At 37.9% G+C, this 21009-nt stretch overlaps 1 protein-coding gene across 1 annotated transcript in view; it reads left to right on the top strand.

The window, feature by feature from the left end:
- Positions 1-21009, top strand: part of LOC131989472 (zinc finger protein 665-like) — a 146537-nt gene that overhangs the window by 72616 nt on the left and 52912 nt on the right. The window contains exons 7-8 of the mRNA XM_059354705.1: positions 4806-5586; positions 11461-12085. Coding sequence (XP_059210688.1) covers positions 4806-5586; positions 11461-12085 — 1406 coding nt within the window. The remainder of the gene's footprint in view (positions 1-4805; positions 5587-11460; positions 12086-21009) is intronic.

Below are 21009 nucleotides of genomic sequence, written 5' to 3'. Positions count from 1 at the left end.
CATTAAATATACTATATATTGAATTGTTATTCAGCTTATAAATAAAACATTCAGAGGTCAAATATATGAAAATATATCATTTTTATTATTGTCATGGATACACAAACAGCTGAAGATGTTAAAATATTAACAACAAAGAGGATTTGGACAAACAGTCACTCACTCATTGGCTGGACCAATCGCAGCTGACATTGATAGACGAGGGGCGGGACTACACCCTGGACGGCCAATCAGAACAAAGGAATGTTTCTGCTCATCACATGTTTAATATTACAGGTAGAAACTGGTGAAATGGTATTAAACCTGAACTTTATTTCCTTTAGTTGTGATCCTGACGTGGAAGCAGCTGGAAATTAAAAATAAGAACATTGTTCAAACAGGCAGGACTGTAATTCATTTTAATCATATTTGACTGATTTTAGTAAAAAATAATTCAGTGGCTATTTCAATGTGCAGTAGATGTTTTTCAGCCGGAGCTGAGTTTCCCTCATTTCAGGGTTAACATACTCGAGGTTTTCAGAAAACCTGCTTTCTGGAACATGATATAGAATATAGGAACGTTATTTATTGTTTATTTTTATTCTATTTAACTACAGTTATGGAAAAAAATATTAGACCACCCTCCAGTTTCTTGTTCATTTTAATGCCTGGCACAACTAAATGTGCATTTGTTTGAACAAATATAATGATGACAACAAAAATAGCCAAAAGTATCATCAAGAAAGCAATGGAAAATATCTAGATATCAGCTCTTAAATTAAACTCTTATCAGCTATTTTTGTTGTAATCATTATATTTGTCCAAAAAAATGTACCTTTAGTTGTACCAGACATTAAAATGAACAAGAAACTGAAGATAACAAAGGTCTAATAATAATGGTCTAATAATTGTTTCCATGATTATAGTAAAATCATGAGTTCACTCCGATCCACAGTCCTGTCAGAAGGTGGCGCTAATGATCCTGAAAGCTGTTTGCAAATAAAAAAATAAATAAATCATAGACTGAAATAAATAAATAAATAAATAAATAATAATAAGATGTGACAGGATGTGGGCGGGGCTTAACGAGACGCTCCGTCCAGTCCGGGATCCAGAGTGAGTTCAGCAGCAGTCCCAGCGGAGAGCAGGAGCAGGAGCAGGAGCAGGAGCAGGATGGAGGAGGAGAACCAGGACCAGGAGGTCTCACATGTTCAGGTCAGAGTTCATCCTGTTCACATACTAAAACTCTTCTCTGTTCCTGCACACAAACATGGCGACATGTTTGTGTGAATGTAAGTCGGTGAAGACAGAACTTTCGTTTCCGTTCGTTTCTTTACTTTAGTTAGTAAACAAACAGGCGTGTTAATAATTATAAAAGCTCTTCTTTTATTCATCAAAACACACATTACAACACACGTCCTGGCCGCGCGCTCTCTGCTTTTCTCCGCTGCTGCTTTCCCGCCGCTCGGCCGCGAAGCATGCTGGGTAATGAAGTTCACTATAGTGGTGGGAGACACTGCAAAATGTGGTATCAATCTGATACCAAGTAAATACAGGGCCAGTATTGTAATTTTTACTTAAAAAATGAATATAGGAATATTAATGTTCCTTTGACAGTTAACACAAACGGGTTATTATATTCAGCCATATTTATATGTCAGGTTTGAGGTATATATCTTTACATAGGTATATATTTCTCAGTTCCAGTAAAATCATTAATTTAGATTAATTGGCTGAATTGTATGTATTTAAAAAGTCTGCTAAAATTACAACTATGATGACCAATTTCACTTTGAAAAATAACACAAACTAATGCTGGAGATGACCAAATCTTCCTTTCACTTCTATAAATCAGCTCCCTGATATTCTTGAGCAGTGACCTGACCTGGGGATCCCTCTCCTCCTCCCTCTGTTTACTCTGCAGCTCTGACTTCTTGTCTGAGAAGAGAAGAGAATTAATACATCAGTTGAAGAGAATTAATATATCAGATGATCATCTTCAGATCATGTATTTGAGTATTTGAATCATTTCTGCAGATGTACATATAAAAAAGACCTGCTGGCTCTGTAGGTGAACTGCAGGGGGTCCAGGAGTGGGTCTGTGGTGGATTAGAGGTGTGACAGAACAAGGAGCTGAAGGACTTCATAACCACAGAGGTCAGGGCGACGGGGCTGTAGTCATTTAGTTCTGTGGTCCTTGTTTTTTGGGGGGACGGGGATAATGGTGGAGGTACTGCAGTCTGGGGGGACGCTGAGGTGGGCAGAAGTGGAGAGGCCTTGGCCCCTGCTGAGGTGGTGCAGGTGGAGCTCCTGGGCTGGAGCTGGTGGAGTGTGTCAGCTCTAGGGTTGTCACCATACTAAAATTTTCAACTCGATACCGATATTCAGGAAAATATTTGATACTCGATACCATTTTTCGATACCACAAGGATAAAACAAAAGACCCCAAAATTTAACAGAAATATTTTTATCAACAAGAAAAATGCAACATGTAAAAATGAACAGAACCACAGGTTAAATATTTATAATAAAAAACAGTTGTGGAAAAGAAACTGCAACTATGATAACAAGCTTCAGGTCTGAGGTAGTGCAAAAAATAAATAAATACAATAAACAATAACAATTAGAACAATATTTTGAGGTTGTATGCTGTGCACAATATTAGGCAAGTGTAACCCCTTTTACCACCGGCTCGTGTAGTAAAACCCACTTTATGTTATAAAGATGAAGCTTTAACTCTTATGCAAATGATTTATGGCAAAAGGCACATCTCGAATAATAAATTTCAGTCTAGGGTCCTGTATAATTCTCACTTGTAAATGATGGAGACTGTAGGGAATTCTTACCTGTATATACCTTAATACTTAAATAATAAACACAAATCAATAAACCCACACAATGATCACAGTTTCAGGAAATGTATTAAAGTTTAGGAGAACACACATCCAAACATTTTTCGTTGAAAAAGAGATATAGAAAATAAGAAAATAGAACCCCGGGGTATAAAGTGTTTGTCTTATGTTAAACTGTCTTATTTTATTTTGAGTGCACTCTTTTTCGACTTTCGTTGGCGCGCTTTAGTGGGAGCTCATGAAGGAAACCTTTGATACCTGTACTCCCGTGTGTTAGTGTAGCTGTAGCCGTAGCTGATGAATCACTCGCTCGTTGCGGTAACGACCGTCTCCGCTCGCAGCGGCAGCCCTCCGTTTTCCCTCGGCAACGGCGAAGCGACCTCCGTCCCCCTCGGCAACAGCGAAGCGACCTCTGTCGGCGACTCTCTCCCGAGACGACTCAACAACGCTCCGCCCGTCCGTGCAGGCGGCGGTTCCCCTCAGCGAGGACGGTGGTATTAGCCTATGCTCCTGCTAGCTAACGGACCTGGACTCGTTCACCAAAACACAAGCGGCGGTGGAGAGTCCGACTCACAACCTCTGAGCACGTCGCTCAACTACAGTTCAAAGTCTCTGTCACTCACGGATAAAATCCACATTGACAACGCACACAGTCCCTGAGTATCTGCGGTTCGCCATTAACACCTTGCTCCTTCCTCTTTTTCCGCTCGGGTCCTCCCCCGGAAGTGTAACATTCAGGTCATGAACTTACGCATGAACTCACGTACATAATGTAACGTTAAGAATTACTTTTAACTTCTTTTTAAAACATTCACACCCCGTTATATGATATTTTTAAAGTTATTAATTTTAAACAAAAAGTATTTATACATTTTAATACCTTATTTATATGAAACAGTTATTTATGGAAATTTTAACTTCACCATGAAAATAATGAAATATTTATCAGAGTATTACACAAGCTTGATAAAAAAATAACAATAACTTAACTTAAGTGTTCATTCCTTGGCTAGGTATCGATAGATTTGAAAATGAGTATCGTGTCCGGATACAACGTTTTAGTATCAATACTTTTTTGAGTATTGATACTTTTGACAACCCTAGTCAGCTCTGTCCCAGTGTCTTTTAAATCAACAGTAGAACTCGTTCAGTCTGTTGGCCAGGTGAACATTATTCATGGAGTGGAGTCTGTAGGTTTGTAGGTCATGATCTTTCTGTTCTCTGCAGACAGAAGCAGAGTCGTTGGCTGAGAGCTGGTGTTGGAGCTTCTCAGAGTGCTGGCCTTTAGCTTCTTAGCCTTGCTAAACGTGTACTCTGACTCTTTAAACCTGTCCCTGTCCCCACTCCTGAATGCTTCCTCCTTTTCCAACCATAACTGTCTGGGCCTGGCTGTGATCCAGGGTCTGTCGTTGTTTTAACTCTCCCTGGCGCTTGATGGTTCTCAGCTGTCCTCACAGAAGCAGATGTGTGATGTCACAGCCTCTGTGAACTGATCCAGACTGTTGCTAGCAGACCTGACAACGTCCCAGTCAGTACAGTCCAACATGGCTGAAGACCCTCCACGGCCATGCTGGTCCACTTCTTTGTTGTCCTCACAACAGGCTTCCAGAGCTTTAGTGTCTTCCTGTGTGCAGGAATCAGGAGGACCATGTCCTGGTCAGAGTGTCTCAGTGCAGCGAGGGGGACGGCATGATGGGCACCGTGACTTGTTGAACATCCCCCTTTTAGGCCAAAGATAACCCAGTTCTTTTGTTGGGTTGCTGCAGACCACACTGACAAGGGGCACCGCAGCAGGTTATAACCAACAGTTCACACTGGAACATTGAGGGTTATGTTACACAGACGTGCTCTAAATGTTATTGATGGTTTTAGATAACTTGCTCCACCATGGCATCTCACTGACCCTCTCTCTCTTTCTGTTTGTTGCTATAGAAACAGGAAGAAAGAGAGGGACTCAAACATCACCACTGTCAGCTCTGTGACAAATCCTTCACAACAGCTGGAAGTTTAAAGATACATCTACGGGTTCACACTGGAGAGAAGCCGTACAGCTGTGACCAATGTGGGAAAGCTTTTACCTGGACACAGAGCCTTAGACAACATAAACTAATTCACTCTGGAGAGAAGCCGTACAGCTGTGACCAGTGTGGGAATTATTTCACCACTGCACAGCACCTGAAACAGCATCAACGCATTCACACTGGAGAGAAGCCATACAGCTGTGACCAGTGTGGGAACACTTTCACCACTGCACGGGACCTAAAACGGCATCACCGCATTCACACTGGAGAGAAGCCATACAGCTGTGACCAGTGTGGGAAAGCTTTCAATCGGGCAGGTAACCTGAAACAACATCAACTCATTCATTCTGGAGAAAAACTGTACAGTTGTGATAAGTGTGGGAGAGCTTTCAACAACTCACCGAACCTGAGACAGCATAAACGAATTCACACTGGAGAGAAGCCGTACAGCTGTGATCAGTGTGGGAATTCTTTCACTCAGGCACGTCACCTGAGAAGGCATGAACTCATTCACACTGGAGAGAAGCTGTACCTCTGTGACCAGTGTTGGAAAGCTTTTTCCACGGCATGTAACCTGAAAAAACATCAATATGCTCATACTGGAGAGAAACCGTACAGCTGTGACCAATGTCAGAAAACCTTTGTCTCCACAGATAATCTAAAATGCCACAGACGTGTTCACACTGGAGAGAAACCGTACTGGTGTGAACAATGTGGGAAAACATTTTCACGAAGTAATTCCCTTGATTCTCACTGACGTGTTCATAATGGGGAGAAACCGTACTGGTGTGAAATATGTGGGAAAAAGTTTTCCTGGATTGGTTCCCTTAAAATACATCAGCGCACTCACACAAAGTCTTCTTAAGTGTTTTTAGAGCCACGCCAGCTGTTTCTTCATGCCTCCTCTCCATGTACTGTGTTGTTATATTCTGAACTTCTCTCTGAAACTAAAGATTGACAGCAGTAAATTAGTCTGACTGCGGTGGTTTGATCCAGTGAGGATGAAGAGGAGATGAATAAACAGAGACACAAAAACACTCCAGAGTTCAAACTTAGACTGAACAAACCTTTATTCTTTAGAAATTCTGACAAAATCAAAATCTCATTGTGAACATGATTTGATTTAATTGTTTTTTTCCAGTCAAGGTGATTGTTGCTGTTGAACCTGCATCCTGTCAGAGCTGTTGCTTTAATAATCTTGTTTTTTATATTCTCAATAAATGTTTGTACATAAAGAAAAGCTTTGACTCGTCGTTTCAAACTGTTAATCCATTAATCCGTGTTTGTTGATCTGTTGTTGTTATTGTCATTCTCAATTCAAACATGATCATTATAATTAATTATCTGCCACCAGTAAGATAAGATATATAACATTTTAGACCACACTGAACATTTCCATTTTATGACACTTTATACTTATAATCCACTACATATAACTGACAGCTTTTGTTATTTTTCAAGGTGACATTTAACATGAACATGTTTTTAAAATGTATGATTATTGAACATTTTTATATTAATAATTAGGTGCTTTTTCCATAGAGCTGCAGAACTTATATATTTACATATATTTTATATATTGCAGTGAAATACAAGGACACAGTGAGGAAAATGTAAAAAGAGCACGAAAAGACCCTGAAACTGCTTGTTGGGGTTTTGAGGGTTAACAGGAACAGAAGCATTCATGTAATTTAATTTTTTAAAAGTGTTTTAAACCATATGTGAACTAAATGAGTGTAGATTAAAGACAGCCACAGCAGGGGGACTGAAGGCTGCAGAAACATAACAAGAGAGAAAAAAGTGACATAAAGCCAACAGTGAAGTTCTGGCCAATCACAGCACAGTCACAGAAGTGGGCGTGGCCTAAAGTGGGTCGACACCTTTCTTGTGATGGTGCAGAGAACAGACACAGAGACAAAGAGAGAGAAGAAAAGGAGCAGAAGAGGAGAGTAAACCGCTGCTGGATCCTGTTTCTGAGCAAACATCTGGTGAGTTCACACTTTATTTTCTGCTCTGTATTCTTTATGTTGTTCTTCTCCTGCAGCTGTTAACCTTTCTCCTTCTTGTTGACACGGGAAGTTCTTCTTCTGGACGTTAGATCACGCTGTGTGTTGTAGAGTTCAGTGCTTACTGAAATGCTTTTAATGTGAGCTGCAATGAGATTACGCTTGATACATAAAGGTCAGATACGACATTTCTGCAGTGGTGCTGTCCGCCGATGAGGATATAAATAAACATATAAACATATTGTCAAGTAATCTGAAGGTTATTTGAGATCCCTAATAGCCATACACCAACAAAATGGTATGAGACTGGAAAACCAAGGGACTTACCAGCATAATAGCAGCTGGAGAAATCGGTACTTCCCTAACATGATGTAATACACAAGGGCACTGTGACTCTGAGGTGATTTTTATTATAAAAGATGATGATCTGTTATATGCATGACATTGTATTGATTGCTGTTGATCTGACATAATGGATGTGGAAATGATTGCACTAAATGAAGTGAGTAATGATTTTTATGTGTAATGATATATTAATATGTTGATGTGATTAAATTATTTAACTGTTGAGTTAAAGTGGATCGCCTCGGCTGAAGACCGTTTTTCGGGCAGTGCGTTTTAAGTTGCTTGGCCAGGCAACTTTTCCCGTTTTTAATCTCCAAATTGGATGGATCACAATTCCCAGCTACAGCTTCAATTATCATAGGAAAGTCAGGTTTAGGGTAAGACAAATCAAACATTAATCATTTTATTATTATAAACTTTTGAATTTGATCTGTAATCAACTATTGAATTATTATATGCTGTATGCTTGCACCTTGCTATATTATCAATAAATCCTCAATTGCATTTAAAGTGAAGTAGTGGACATTATATTTTTAAATCTTTTGTTATTGTAAAGTTGTGTGTTTAAACAAGGTTCTAACAGGTTAACTCTAGCCAATTAAATTAAACTTGTCCTTGGAGCTTTTATTCTCAGCTACTAAAACTAACCTAGCAATTCACCAAGTGCACAGATCGTTTAGAGGAGAGCTGCCATTAAACGGGCGCGGTTTGTGGTTTATGGGTTAAAAAGGTTGAAAAAGATGGTAATGAAAAGTTGATAGTGGTTGTATGTAAAATGATGTTAAAATGTTGATGTGACTTGATGAAACAACTGTTGAAATGAATGCAATAATAATCAGTTAAACAACCGGATTGACCGTTAGAAATGTTGATGACTGTGTTAAAAAGAAGGAAGTGAGACAGGGTGAAGCAAGTAGAAAAGGGGAACTCAAAAGAAACAAGGACAAGCTGAGACATGTTGTACGTGTTGAACGTGTTAAGCTGACAGAGACACGTGAAGGAGAAGTGAGAGGGAAAGTCCAAGAGATCAGGCCATTGCAAACTTAAATTATCGGAAAGAAGATTTAACCAATGAAAGGACTGGTGAGGAGTGGCAATGAGGTGATGCTCTGAAAGAAGGAGCGGCAGAGTATAGAAGCTGCAACACAAGAGGAATAGGGGTTATTCTTCACGGGGAGCTTCAAGACTCTTCAACCAACTCTCAGGATCTGAGACGACGCCTGAACGACCACATCGGGAGATAGGACTCTGATTCCACAAGCAAGAAGAAGACTGTAGTGGCAAACATAGATCTTAATTCTAAAGCCACTCAATGTATTAGCAGTAGGCTGGTACAGCTGGCTCGACTCGTATGTTACTGTTTTGTGTTCCTTAATAACTCACAAACCACCGGAGAGTCAGGTCGTAGTTTTGTTGTTTTATTTCTCATTGCTGAATCCAGGTATTTCCATTAATACACACATCATTCCAAGCTTCTCTTGGTTTTCACAACGGTCCACAAACATCAGGAAGTAACTGTAACATCTCAAAAGAACGGTAACATCTGAAAGTGACGGTCAAAAAAACTTTTTTCCCTGTACCTCTTAGCGCTCTGCTAATCCACGTTTTTACCTTTTAGCAAGTCCTTCAGAATAATAATGCGCATGAGCAGCGCCTACTTCAGGTGCTGTGGTATATTTGACAACTATACAATAAAAGGCAATAATGTCATAACACAACCAAAATCAATATAAAACAGGTGTAATCTACAGTAAAAATCTCAACTTTCTTTAATATAATATTGGCTCCTACAAGACAGATTAAGGACGCTTACATCAAGAAAGAAGATTTCCAAATTGACGGGTGAAGATGAGAGACGAGTGATAAGAAGAATAACCATTCCAACACCAGTCGATGAAGGATTAAAGGATTTTACTTTCTTAAGTTCTTACTGTCGCCAGGACCAACGGACCGGTCAAGGATCACTCTGACTTTGGACAAAGTGGAGAGCCTTGGCTGAGGCCTGAAGCCAGACGGTTTGATAGAGTAGCTTGGCCAGGCAACGCTCCCGTCTCCTTCTCCAAATCTGCAGGATTAATTCCCAGCTACAGCTTCATTCAGCACAGGCAGTTAGGGTATTAGGGTACAACATTAAACAGACGATAATCATTTTATTATTGGGATTTTTGAGTGTAATCAATTTTGGATCAATTCATGCTGTATGCTTGCACCTTGCTATTTTATCAATACATTTTCAATTGCATTTAAAGTGGAGTAGTGGACCTTAGATCTTTGAATCTTCTGGTATTAAGAGGTGGTGTGTAATAACAAGGTTCTTATTGGTTACGCTAGCCAAAGAAATTAAACTTATCCTTGGGTCTTATATTCCTAGCCACTAAAGTTAACCTAGCGATTCACCAAGTGCATAGATCAGTAAGAGGAGAGCTGCCATTAAAGGGACGCGGCTAGCGTGGTATCCATTCCAGGGTTATTTGACAGGTGCCATTCTGGAGTAAGCAGGATAGGTGTCCAGACCGAGGCAGTCAGAAGCGAGGCGAGTCTCCTCCACACCAGCTTGAGTTCTAAGTTCCCAAAATACCTACTGAGATAATATCCATAGGATAAGGGATCTGTCCCCTTAGTGGAGAGCTGGTCCAGAAGTCCCTACACAAGAGCAATCACTGGGATCAAACAATGGCTCAGGATGTTCATGTTTATTCAGGATATATATGTTTATATATTTATTTATATCCTCATCGTGTGTCTCTGTTTGTTGACTTCACAGCTCATCTGTGTCACAAGACACTTCTGACTCCAGGACGTACGTCTGAAAGAAGAAGAAGAAGAAGAAGAATGAGTCCTCCAAGAAAGGTCAGATCACTCTAATGAACTTGAGTTTGTATTTGTTTTTTTTTTCAATTCTGTTCTCTTTACTTTAGATATAATCTCCTCTTTAGACCCTGTAGTATTAGTGTTTTATTATTAGTATTAATATTTACAAGATCAGTTTTTCAATTATTTTAAATATTTGAAAAACTGATTAAAATATGATATGGATAGTTTTTAGTTATAGTTTAACATTTGTTTTGAATAAAATATTATTCAAATATAATATGATTATTTAATTCAGATTTCTAAATATAGGATATTGTGTACATTTTTTAATTAGTATTGTAATATTATTAAAGGGATTAAAAAAATAAATACAATATAAAAATTTTACTTTTTGTTCAACAAGATATATGAATATTATTTAATTATTATTATTATGTAGAGTATTATTAAAAATAGTATATACATATATTATAGTATATACTTCATAATGTCCATCCAACTGTCCCATAGAGACTCATGAGAACTGGGAACAGACATTTCTAGAAGAAAAACACAGTTTTCTAACCTGCAATGTTACTCACAATTTTTTTGCTACAGACATTAAACGTACATCAACGTGTTCAGGGGAGATTTATCTCTCTGATGAGATTAATATTTTGTTGTTAGGACTTAGGTTTTTGAGAAAACAAGAGCAGTTTGAGAGGTGTGATTTCCATGAAATGACTTTATCAGCTGTTAGATATCAGCTGATAGTCTGTGCCCCTCCCCTCTCCACTCATCACCATAGCAACCAGCCAGCATGAGTGAGCCAGGACAGGATGACCCAGGTCTTCAAAATAAAAACCCATAAAGTAACTACATCTAATAGTGTGGGTGCCTTTGATCTCATTGGCTTACTTTAACTCATAAAAGCATATTACTATGTCAAACAATATGGGAATAAATGAATCAAATCTGCATTGATGGACAGGAAACGTTTTATTCAGCAGGCAGATTAAAACATACAGATTATGATGAGACTAGGAAACTATAGTAAATGTGTTATTTACTTTTTTTGGTATTTGTGATGCTCATGAGTAAATATGAATCACATAGAATGATTTTAAGTAATTTCAATTTCTTTGTATAAATGTGTATTTATTTTTATTGCAACAATCCAAAAGAATCACAGATACTCCAGAATACTCCAGAATTATTTAATGTACTGCTTGTCAAAAAATACGCTGAAAGGAAAATATTACTTATTAACATTGACTTGAACATTGAGGGTTATGTTGTACAGACATGCTCTAAATATTACTGATGGTTTTAGATAGCTTGCTTCACCATAGCATCTCACTCAAACTCTCTCTTTTTCTTTTTGTCTGTTGCTATAGAAACAGGGAGAACGAGAGGGACTCAAACATCACCGCTGTCAGCTCTGTGAGAAATCCTTCACAACAGCTGGACGCCTGAAGGTTCACCAATGGGTTCACACTGGAGAGAAACCGTACAGCTGTGACCAGTGTGGGAACGCTTTCACCACGACACAGGGCCTGAGAGAACATCAACGCATTCACACTGGAGAGAAGCCATACAGCTGTGACCAGTGTGGGAACGCTTTCACCACGGCACGGAGCCTGAGAAAACATCAACGTGTTCACACTGGAGAGAAACCGTACAGCTGTGACCAGTGTGGAAGTACTTTTTCACAAAGTGGAGGCCTTAATGTTCACCGACGTGTTCACACTGGAGAGAAACCGTACAGCTGTGACCAGTGTGAAAAAACTTTTTCGCGATTGAGTCACCTTGTTGCTCACCAACGTGTTCACACTAGAGAGAAGCCCTACAGCTGTGACCAGTGTGGGAACGCTTTCACTACGTCAGGGAGCCTGAGACAACATCAACGTGTTCACACTGGAGAGAAACCATACTGGTGTGACAAATGTGGGAAAACTTTTTCACAAAGTAATAACCTTGATGCTCACCGACGTGTTCACACTGGAGAGAAACCGTACTGGTGTGACCGATGTGGGAAAACATTTTCTGAGATGAGTATCCTTAAAAAACACCAACGCATTCACACAAAGTCTTCTTAAGCCTTTTTAGAGCCAAGCTAGCTATTTCTTCATGCCTCCTCTTCATGTGCTGTGTTATTATATTCTGAGCTTCCCTCTGAAACTAAAGACTGACAGCAGTAACTGAGACTGACTGAGGTGGTTTGATCCAGTGAGGAGGAAGAGGAGATGAATAAACAGAGACCCAAAATAGTTCAAACTTTGAACAAACCTTTATTCTTGTGGAATTCTGATAAAATCAAACTATAATTTTAAACATTGATCTGTTGTTACTGTCATTCTCAGAATCAACATGGTCATTATTATTAATTATCTGACTCCAGGAAGATAATAAATATCATTAAACCCTGCACAGCCTGTAATCAGTGCGGGAATGTAACTTATTTCATTTACTCAAGTACTGTAATGGTAGTTGTACTTAGTTGAATAATAATGATTTTACCCCTGGAGATTTAACATGAAATAAAAATGTTTAAATGTACAATTATTGAAGATTCTTTCATGAATCCAGGATTAAACACCTATTTAGTTATACTGCGATACAATTTATAATTTTTATTTTATTTCAATTTGTTGACTTGTATTTTTAATCTTGCCATATATATTGATGGGGATATATTAATTTGATCTACTCTGTATCTAGTAAACTCTGTAACTTCAGTTCCTTTGAGTTAAGTGCTCCACGTCAGCAGTGTTTGCATTACTGCTGGAAAACATGTTTATATGTCTGGATCAATACAGATGTTCACATCTGCACTGACTAACCAAACATGGATCATCACACGTCTCCAGCTTGGAGGGACAAAGTGCGTCTCTCTTCAAATAACATCTGCGTGCCATCGGACCATCAACTCAATGAATTCTTGTAACTTGGTCAGATCTTCTTGATCCTATTTGGCTGATAGAACTCTGTCCCTATCCAGCTGAACAGTGTGATGTGACTCTGTTTGTACATGATTGATATTCTTGTCTGACTTGTATCCTCATCATAATCGTTGTATTTTTTCTATGTATTATCTTGTATTAAAATTACTTAAAGAAAAGCATGTTTTAATAGTTTTATTTCTCACCCAGTCATTCATTAAATTCCTCAATAAATTAGTACATAACAGCATATTCTGTAGTTAAAATGAGCCCTATGCTGACAACAGTAAAATGCTGCTCACATGAAGCAGCTCCTTCATCTGGATTTTAATGTTTCTTAATATTACCATCAGTGGAAGAAAATGAGCTGAACTCGGCTCTTTATAATGTGTCAGTTTTGCATTTCCTCTTAATGCTTTTATTGTTTTATATAAAGTACTTTGAATGTTCGTTGTCTTTCCCCTGTTAGCACACACTTTACAAAAGGGGAAACAAAACCATGTAGATGTGTTTGTCATGGAGATTAAACAGTATGAAGAAAATATATAATATTGTTAGTTAACTGGTGTATAATTGGCAATTGTATAATTATGCATCTCTTTCTGGAAACAAGATGTTTTTACATCCTGTCTATAGTTAAATGTTTTAATCAATTTTAAATTAAAATATGTTATTATTTCAGGTGGAGGGTGGCCACAACTGCATTTCATTTTGCAAATCTTATGTTGTGAAAATAAAGCTGAACCGAGAACACTGAACTTGTGTTTTCAAATAATTCTCATGCAGACCCTTTGTGTTTCTAACATAGGGTAGTCCGTGGCCTAGAGGTGAGGAACCAGGCTGCTAACTGGAGGGTCGCTGGTTTGAATCTGACACTGATGATCCTAAATAGATACTTTCCATATTTATCACTCTGAAGTTCTTAAAATGTCCTCTCAGTAGATGTCAGACGGGGAGAAATCTCTCTTGCCTCTGATAGTATAAAAAACATCTGTTATTATTGTCCGTCGGCGAGGTGAGCCTCTGGTCTTGTGTGTTTGGTATCCTTGGTGACGTTGAGGGATTCCCTCTGCACTGAAATGGACCAAAGGACCAAATATGGTTATGTAGGTCAGCGGAACTCCAGGGAGGCGGGGCTACACGATAGAAATGCCTCGGTATCTTTGGAGGAGGATGGATTCATTTCTAAGACCAGACACTTGACACTTTGTCATTTTGATTGTGGGATTGTAACAACACAAGGTAATGTATGAATATATTTCTATTGTTGTCATTTTATCAATCCTGCTGTACAGATTTAGTATGTGACGAACTTTAACAGATGAAGAGACATTTTAACACTTTCATCAATCTGACAGCTTTTCTTTATGAAAGAAGAATGAAAGAAGGTATGAGAAGTTTTTGATGCTTATGTTAGTTTAAATTAGATTATTTATAGGAAATGCAAAACTGACACATTATAAAGAGCCAGAAGACTTAAAATAAGAACAAGTTACAGAAACACAATGTCATTCAACCATCTGAACCCCAGAGGTGGGCATGTTTTTATTTTTTATTTTTTACCAATTCACCAAAAAATAGACTGTTTATCGAAGCAAGGAACTGTGAAAACAGGCATTATTCTAGAAATGATTCAGACAGTCCTTTAACGGATTACAACAAACTGTCATTTGACGTCACCAGACTCGGAGCAGCGGGACTTCACATACATGCCAAGTAAAAAAGCTGCAGGAGCCACGATTAAAATCACCACAACTGCTGTTATGGAGACAGTGGCACAAGTTCCCATTGACAAGTGAGAATGAAATGAAAAAAACAAACAGTAACTAAGTTTGGACACACTGTGCTGATACAATGTGAGATATTTACAGGTCGCGGCGGGCGGAGGCTCGTCTGATCCGGTTGGACTGGAGGAGCATGCTCAATGGTAAATGGACCTGCACTTATATAGCGCTTTTCTAGTCGCTTTGCGACCACTCAAACAACTCACTACAGACTGACTCATTCACCCGTTCACACACACATTCATACTGGTGGCAGAGGCTGCCCTGAACGGTGCCACCTGCCACCAGCAGGAATTCATTCACACACTGATGAACGCAGCATCGGGAGACATTTGGGGTTCAGTATCTTATTCAAGGACACTTGGACATGTAGGCTGCCATGGTCAGGGATCGAACCGGGATTGTGTTTTACACAGGACTGTTGTTGTTAATATTTTAACATCTTCAGCTGTTTGTGTATCCATGACGATTAAAATGATCTATTTTCATATATTTGACCTCTGAATGTTTTATTTATAAGATGAATAACTTATGAAATAAAAAACAGTATATTGAATGCATTTTTATTTGTGGAACAATATAACAAATCATTTGGTTCAACAGTCAGTTAGAGCAGCAAATTATTTTAATAAAATCCTTCAGCAGCTCAAAAAATGCAGAATTCATTAGAAAAACATAGAAATCCTAAAAGCAACTTTTCACAAGTTAAATGTCTTCATTTATCAATATGTAGAATAGAAGAAACATGAGTTTTAGTCACATGAACAGATGATCAGTGAGAGATGTCCCTTCAGTAAAGAGCTCCTCTGCTGCTCCTCATCAGTAATAACAGTGGGAACGACTCAGAGCTTTTCTATCAGCACACAGTGAAATACTGACAGTATATAACAGACAAGAAATAATGAGAATAGATCAAAGCCAGATCTAACAAACAGAAATCAAACAGGAAAGAAACATTTCACTATAAAGTGCACATTAGAGAAATAAAATGTTTGAATGAAAGCTGAATATATAAACTGTGGACAGAAGATCAGAAGTTTGACAGTTTTCATGCTGTCAGACAGTAAAGCAGCTTCACTGTGAAAACTAACACATGAAGAAGAGAAACAGCAGGTTTGATCATTTATACAGATTATAAACAAAAGCATCACTTCCTGTGAGTCACTACAGTTCCATGACAGAACACATGAAGTTTAGAAATGTCAACAGTTCAGGTTGAATGAAATGTAATCTTAATATTTTTGTACTTGAAAACTGATTCTGAATCAAGAATAAAGTGATTTTGAGTAAACGTCACAATTTTAAGCTTCGTCTTGGTTATTTTTTTGAATGGAAGGTAAAACTAGACAATAATGTTCAGTTTATTTCTATGATTCTTTGGGTGATTTTGTCATGATTTCTCTCGTCTGGTCTGGAAGCATCAAAGTTGTTGTTATTGATATCTGCTGATGTGTTCTGACTTACAGTTTGATGACCTGCCAGACAACTATTCTGTCCGTGGTAGAACATTTAATTTGTTCAAGTAGTTGGTGGAACAGTTAACTCTACTTCACCTGGTGGACTGTAACTTTTATCAAATCCACCTCTGAAGCAGAAAGCTTGTTTTATACACAGAAAGTAACAGAAACAAAGAGTGAACAGAGCTGCTGCTGTCAGTCCACAGTAGAGGAGCATCCTTCCTCCACTCTCTGGTTGTGCTCCACTTCCTGTTGGAGGAGGATCTGTTCCCTGACTTGGTGTGTTTGGTGTCTCAGGTTGGGGCCGATCCCTCGCTGCTGCAAAGACAACAAACACATCTGACTCATTCATGTCAAGAAAAACATTTGACTGGAAAAGTGTCAGGATTATTAAAGTCCTCAATGATTTTCTTGTCAGATTTTTTTTCCAGAAAGTTTTACTGAATCAACTTACCAGTGACGTTGATCTGCCATTTGGAAATATTTCTCCAATAGAGGTCTTCACACACATAAAGTCCAGAGTCATTGATCCTGAGTCTGGACACATGAAGTCTGAGTCGTCCTTCTCTGAGGACGTCTTGGTCAAACTGGACTCGTCCTGCAAACTGTTGATCCTGAGACTGTGAGACCTCAACACCTTTATCTAGAAGAATCAGGACTAAAGTTCTGAGTTTAATGAACAGCCGGCAGCCGATAAAAAGGCGTTTGGTTGAAGCTTCAGGTTTGGTGGTGAAGGTCCACTCCAGTGTGATGTTCTGGTTCTCCTCTGCCTGATAGGAGCTCTGAGTCACATTCACTACAAATGTTCCTGCTGAGGAGACAGAGAGGGAAAGTGAGGAGCAGACAGACTTTCTTCTTCTTTGTGGATAATAAAGTGAAGGAGTAAACTAACCAGAGACACAGGAGGTCAGGCTGAGGAGCAGCAGGATGCTGCAGATCATCTTCTCCCTGTGAGAGGAGACAGAGGTGAAGAGTCACACACACATGAGCTCAAAGTTCACACATTACACCTGAGACAGAGGAAATATGCAGCATACTTATTACACTGAGCAAAGATACAGTAGTGTGTTTCTGACACTAGATGGCGCCAGTTTTCAACTGAGAAAGAGGAAATATGAAGCTGAGATGAACTGTGGAGGTGAAACATGACAGTTACTAAAAGCTGCAGATAAGATAAATTAGTTTCCAACAGACTTCAACTTCAAGGTCAGACTTCAACATTTTCACCTTCTGTCAGTTCCCATCAGATCAAATCTTAAATAAAATGTATAAAATATGAGACAAATCTAGACTCAGCTTGTATCCATTCTCCATGATCTGTGTTTGTTATTCTACATGACAGAGCAGCCTGTTAAACATATAACAGACTATCTGTCACTGTGTTTATGGTTAAATATCCAAAATATTTAGATGGGCTATAAAACAAGTATTTTCTTTTTGTTTTCATACGTTAAGTTATGGATAAAATTCCTTAACATGTCAGACCTACCAGCTTCATATTGTGATTTTTCCTAAAGCATAAATGAACATAATGTTTACCACATAAAGAACCACTGAGGCAGAAAAAACTATTTAATGTTGTAACATTACAAACATCCCCTCACACACTGATGAGCTTTTCTTGGTACAACCACAACTATTGTTGTGGGAAAATCTGCTTTTCTGTAATTTATGTGAATGTGTTATTGTACTAAGTTGTAGTTGTATTAAATGCCTGGCCCTAATCCTCTTCTGTAGCTCGTAGCCTCTTTCTGAGTCTTTCTGCTTCATGATTCACCATCAGGCATTATAATAACTAATAACAACCTTCATGTCAAATGAAACTACAATAACACGATAAAACATATGTCTACATTCATGTTAATAACATGTTCAACCATGTTTCCTAAATCTATTTATAGATCAACAGTGAGTCCACAGTGAGACACAGAGAATATCAGACAACTGAAAGTAAATCTAACTTACCTGTAAATCATCCAGTCGTCTGTTTAAAACTTCTGTATCGTCCAACAGGTGGAGAATTACTGTATAAACTTATACTAATAACATTGATAGTGTTGTTACTCAGTAGCCAATAGTAAACTGTGAATTTACATTTGGAATGCATACATATATTATTATTATTATTATTATTAATAATAATAATAATAATAATAATAATAATAATAATAATAGTTAATAATGTTTCTCATTATATGAATGCAGAATGACAATAAAAAATAAGAAAGCACATATATCTGAATATATTTAAACAACAGAAAAATTGCAATAGATGTCCACATGCAACATGAAATATAAAAATCAAATAGATATTCTGCATAATGTCATGTAGCAGAGTGGAAATGTGTCACTGTGTGACTTTTTACACTAAACTAAACCTGATAGAGTCCTTTTTGCAGAGGAGCTGCAGCGCCCTCTACAGGGCAATGTCAAAGCTACACTGGATAGTGGAGCTAATGCCACTAATACTAATTAATACTAATAGTTTTATATAACACACAGTCACAACAAAACATACAGTCATTAACAGATGTATTGGATCAGCTGTCATAAAAACGAGAAAAACAAGAATATGTTAGAAAACTTTCAAAATCTTGTTGAAAACGAAAATGTTATTGTTTTTCATTTGTCAAATATCAAACTGAATTCACATTTTATAGTCAGATTTGAGCCAGAAGTCAGAAATTAATCAAGCAGAACATTTAACCACTGAAATTCTTTTTTTCATAGATAACAACAATAATTATATCTTAGCATTAAAAATATGATTTGGGTTAAAGAGCTTCTACAAACTGCTCTATTAACCATGACAGAAACATAAAACATGATTTTGGTAATAACTAATGCTGTTAATTTAGGACAGCTGTGGCACAAACCGCTGCTCTCATACAGTTGTTAAGCACTTTATATTTACATCCTTAATAAAGTGTTGGGAATAAAATTCTATCAACCTAAATACATGATGACACATTTTAAAAATTCCTTCCAGTTTTTTTAAAGTCTGATGTTCAATGAGCTCATCAGTGTAACTCAGACACACACACACACACACACACACACACACACACACACACACACACACACACACACACACACACACACACACACACACACACCCACAAAAATCAAGAGTTAAATCCGATCCACACTCCTGTCAGAAGGTGGCGCTAATGATCCTGAAAGCTGTTTGCAAACCGCCAAAATCAGGAGAAGACGGACCGGATGTGGGCGGGGCTTAATAGAGGCGTTTTAATATTTCCTTCCTCGTTATCTTTCTCATATTTTAGAGAGCCTGGATTGCCTTCATGTTCATCTTCATATCATATTTTTTATTTATTTTTCCCAGAATCACAGGAGGAGCTGTAGCTCCCTCTACAGGTCAATCTGAGGAATAAAACACTCAACAATAAAACTGGTGACATGTTACAGTAATACTGGAAAAATGGTTTAATATCCAGCAAAGTCAGAAAGATGATAAAAAAACATATATTAAAAAAAATACATATTGAAAAGTTAGAAATAGAACAATAAACTCTAAAAAAAATTATTAATAACAGAGCAGAGTGAATTTAATGACACTGAAATGAGACGAAATAAGAAAATGTTTCACCCACATTCCTCAACAGAAACATCATTTAAAACAGTTTGAGTCATATTTTAGTATTCAACATGTTTTTCCATAGAGCTGCAGTATGTTACTGATCCTTTCCAGAAACTGGAAGGTCAAACTTTTTTTCCAATTACGTGATCATAAATATATAACAGTTTAAAAACTACGATTATAATAAATGACTGAAAGAATATTTGCTCCTTTTGGTTCGTCCACCTGGAACCCTAAAGCTGGTTCCACACAGATATGTTCAGGGATACATTACATTAAAGTCTTTAATCTATCTAACGTTGCTCTGAGATTATTTATTGGTGGTTAGTTTCACTAACATAAAGTCTGGTGATGGTTCCATCAGAAGCATAACTGTAAAGGCATATATTAAGGTACAGATATAAATCACATAGTGAACATCTAAGGCACTGCTCTGCACCACACAGTGACATCTTGTCTTCACCTGAACATGAGTAACGCAGTAAAAGGAGTCTCATGGTATGCTGTCTTTCTGCCTCTTCCACTTGGTTCAAGTTTAAAGGCACACCCATTTATTTTCTCTGTGCAAAACACACACACACACACACACACACACACACACACACACACACACACACACACACGTAGCAATCCAGTTTCATCTGTCTCATACAAAAGAAATGTAACAAAGTAAAAGAACAACAATGTGTAAATTGAGACATCCATGCATACAGACACATAAAAACACATTCACATCTACAAATGAACACACTGTACAAGTACAGTGTGTTCATTCAGAAAATGCTCCAGTGAAAAGAACGGTATCTAGTTTGGTTTTAAAAGAACAGGAGCATAAATACTGATTTCCACCTTGTGACTGGAGAGACCTGCTGGGGATATAGACTGACAGCATGTCCCACATGTGCTTTGTAAAACTAAAGGAAGGAAGTTTTAAAGGATTGATCAGCACATAACAATTTAATTTAAATCAGATTATCAATGCAAAATTGGATTCTTAACAAATCACCACAAAATGTCAGCTGAGCTGACTGTCAGGACAGTGAAGTGCAGCTCTGCTGTTTTATTAAAATGTGTCCCAGGAGGAAACATACAGGGAATGGGTTTAAAAATAAAGTAAATGGTGCATACTTCTGTTGTTGCCATCCCTGTCACCCATTCCACCACGTCCTGGGAGAATAAAATCACTGTAACAAGCATAATATACTAACTCAATGGTTGTCTTGTCTTGG

Source organism: Centropristis striata, chromosome 17 (assembly GCF_030273125.1).
Source record: "Centropristis striata isolate RG_2023a ecotype Rhode Island chromosome 17, C.striata_1.0, whole genome shotgun sequence".
Taxonomy (NCBI): Eukaryota; Metazoa; Chordata; class Actinopteri; order Perciformes; family Serranidae; genus Centropristis; species Centropristis striata.
Note: the sequence above shows the minus strand (reverse complement) of the source record. Positions and strands in the feature narration are given on the sequence as shown.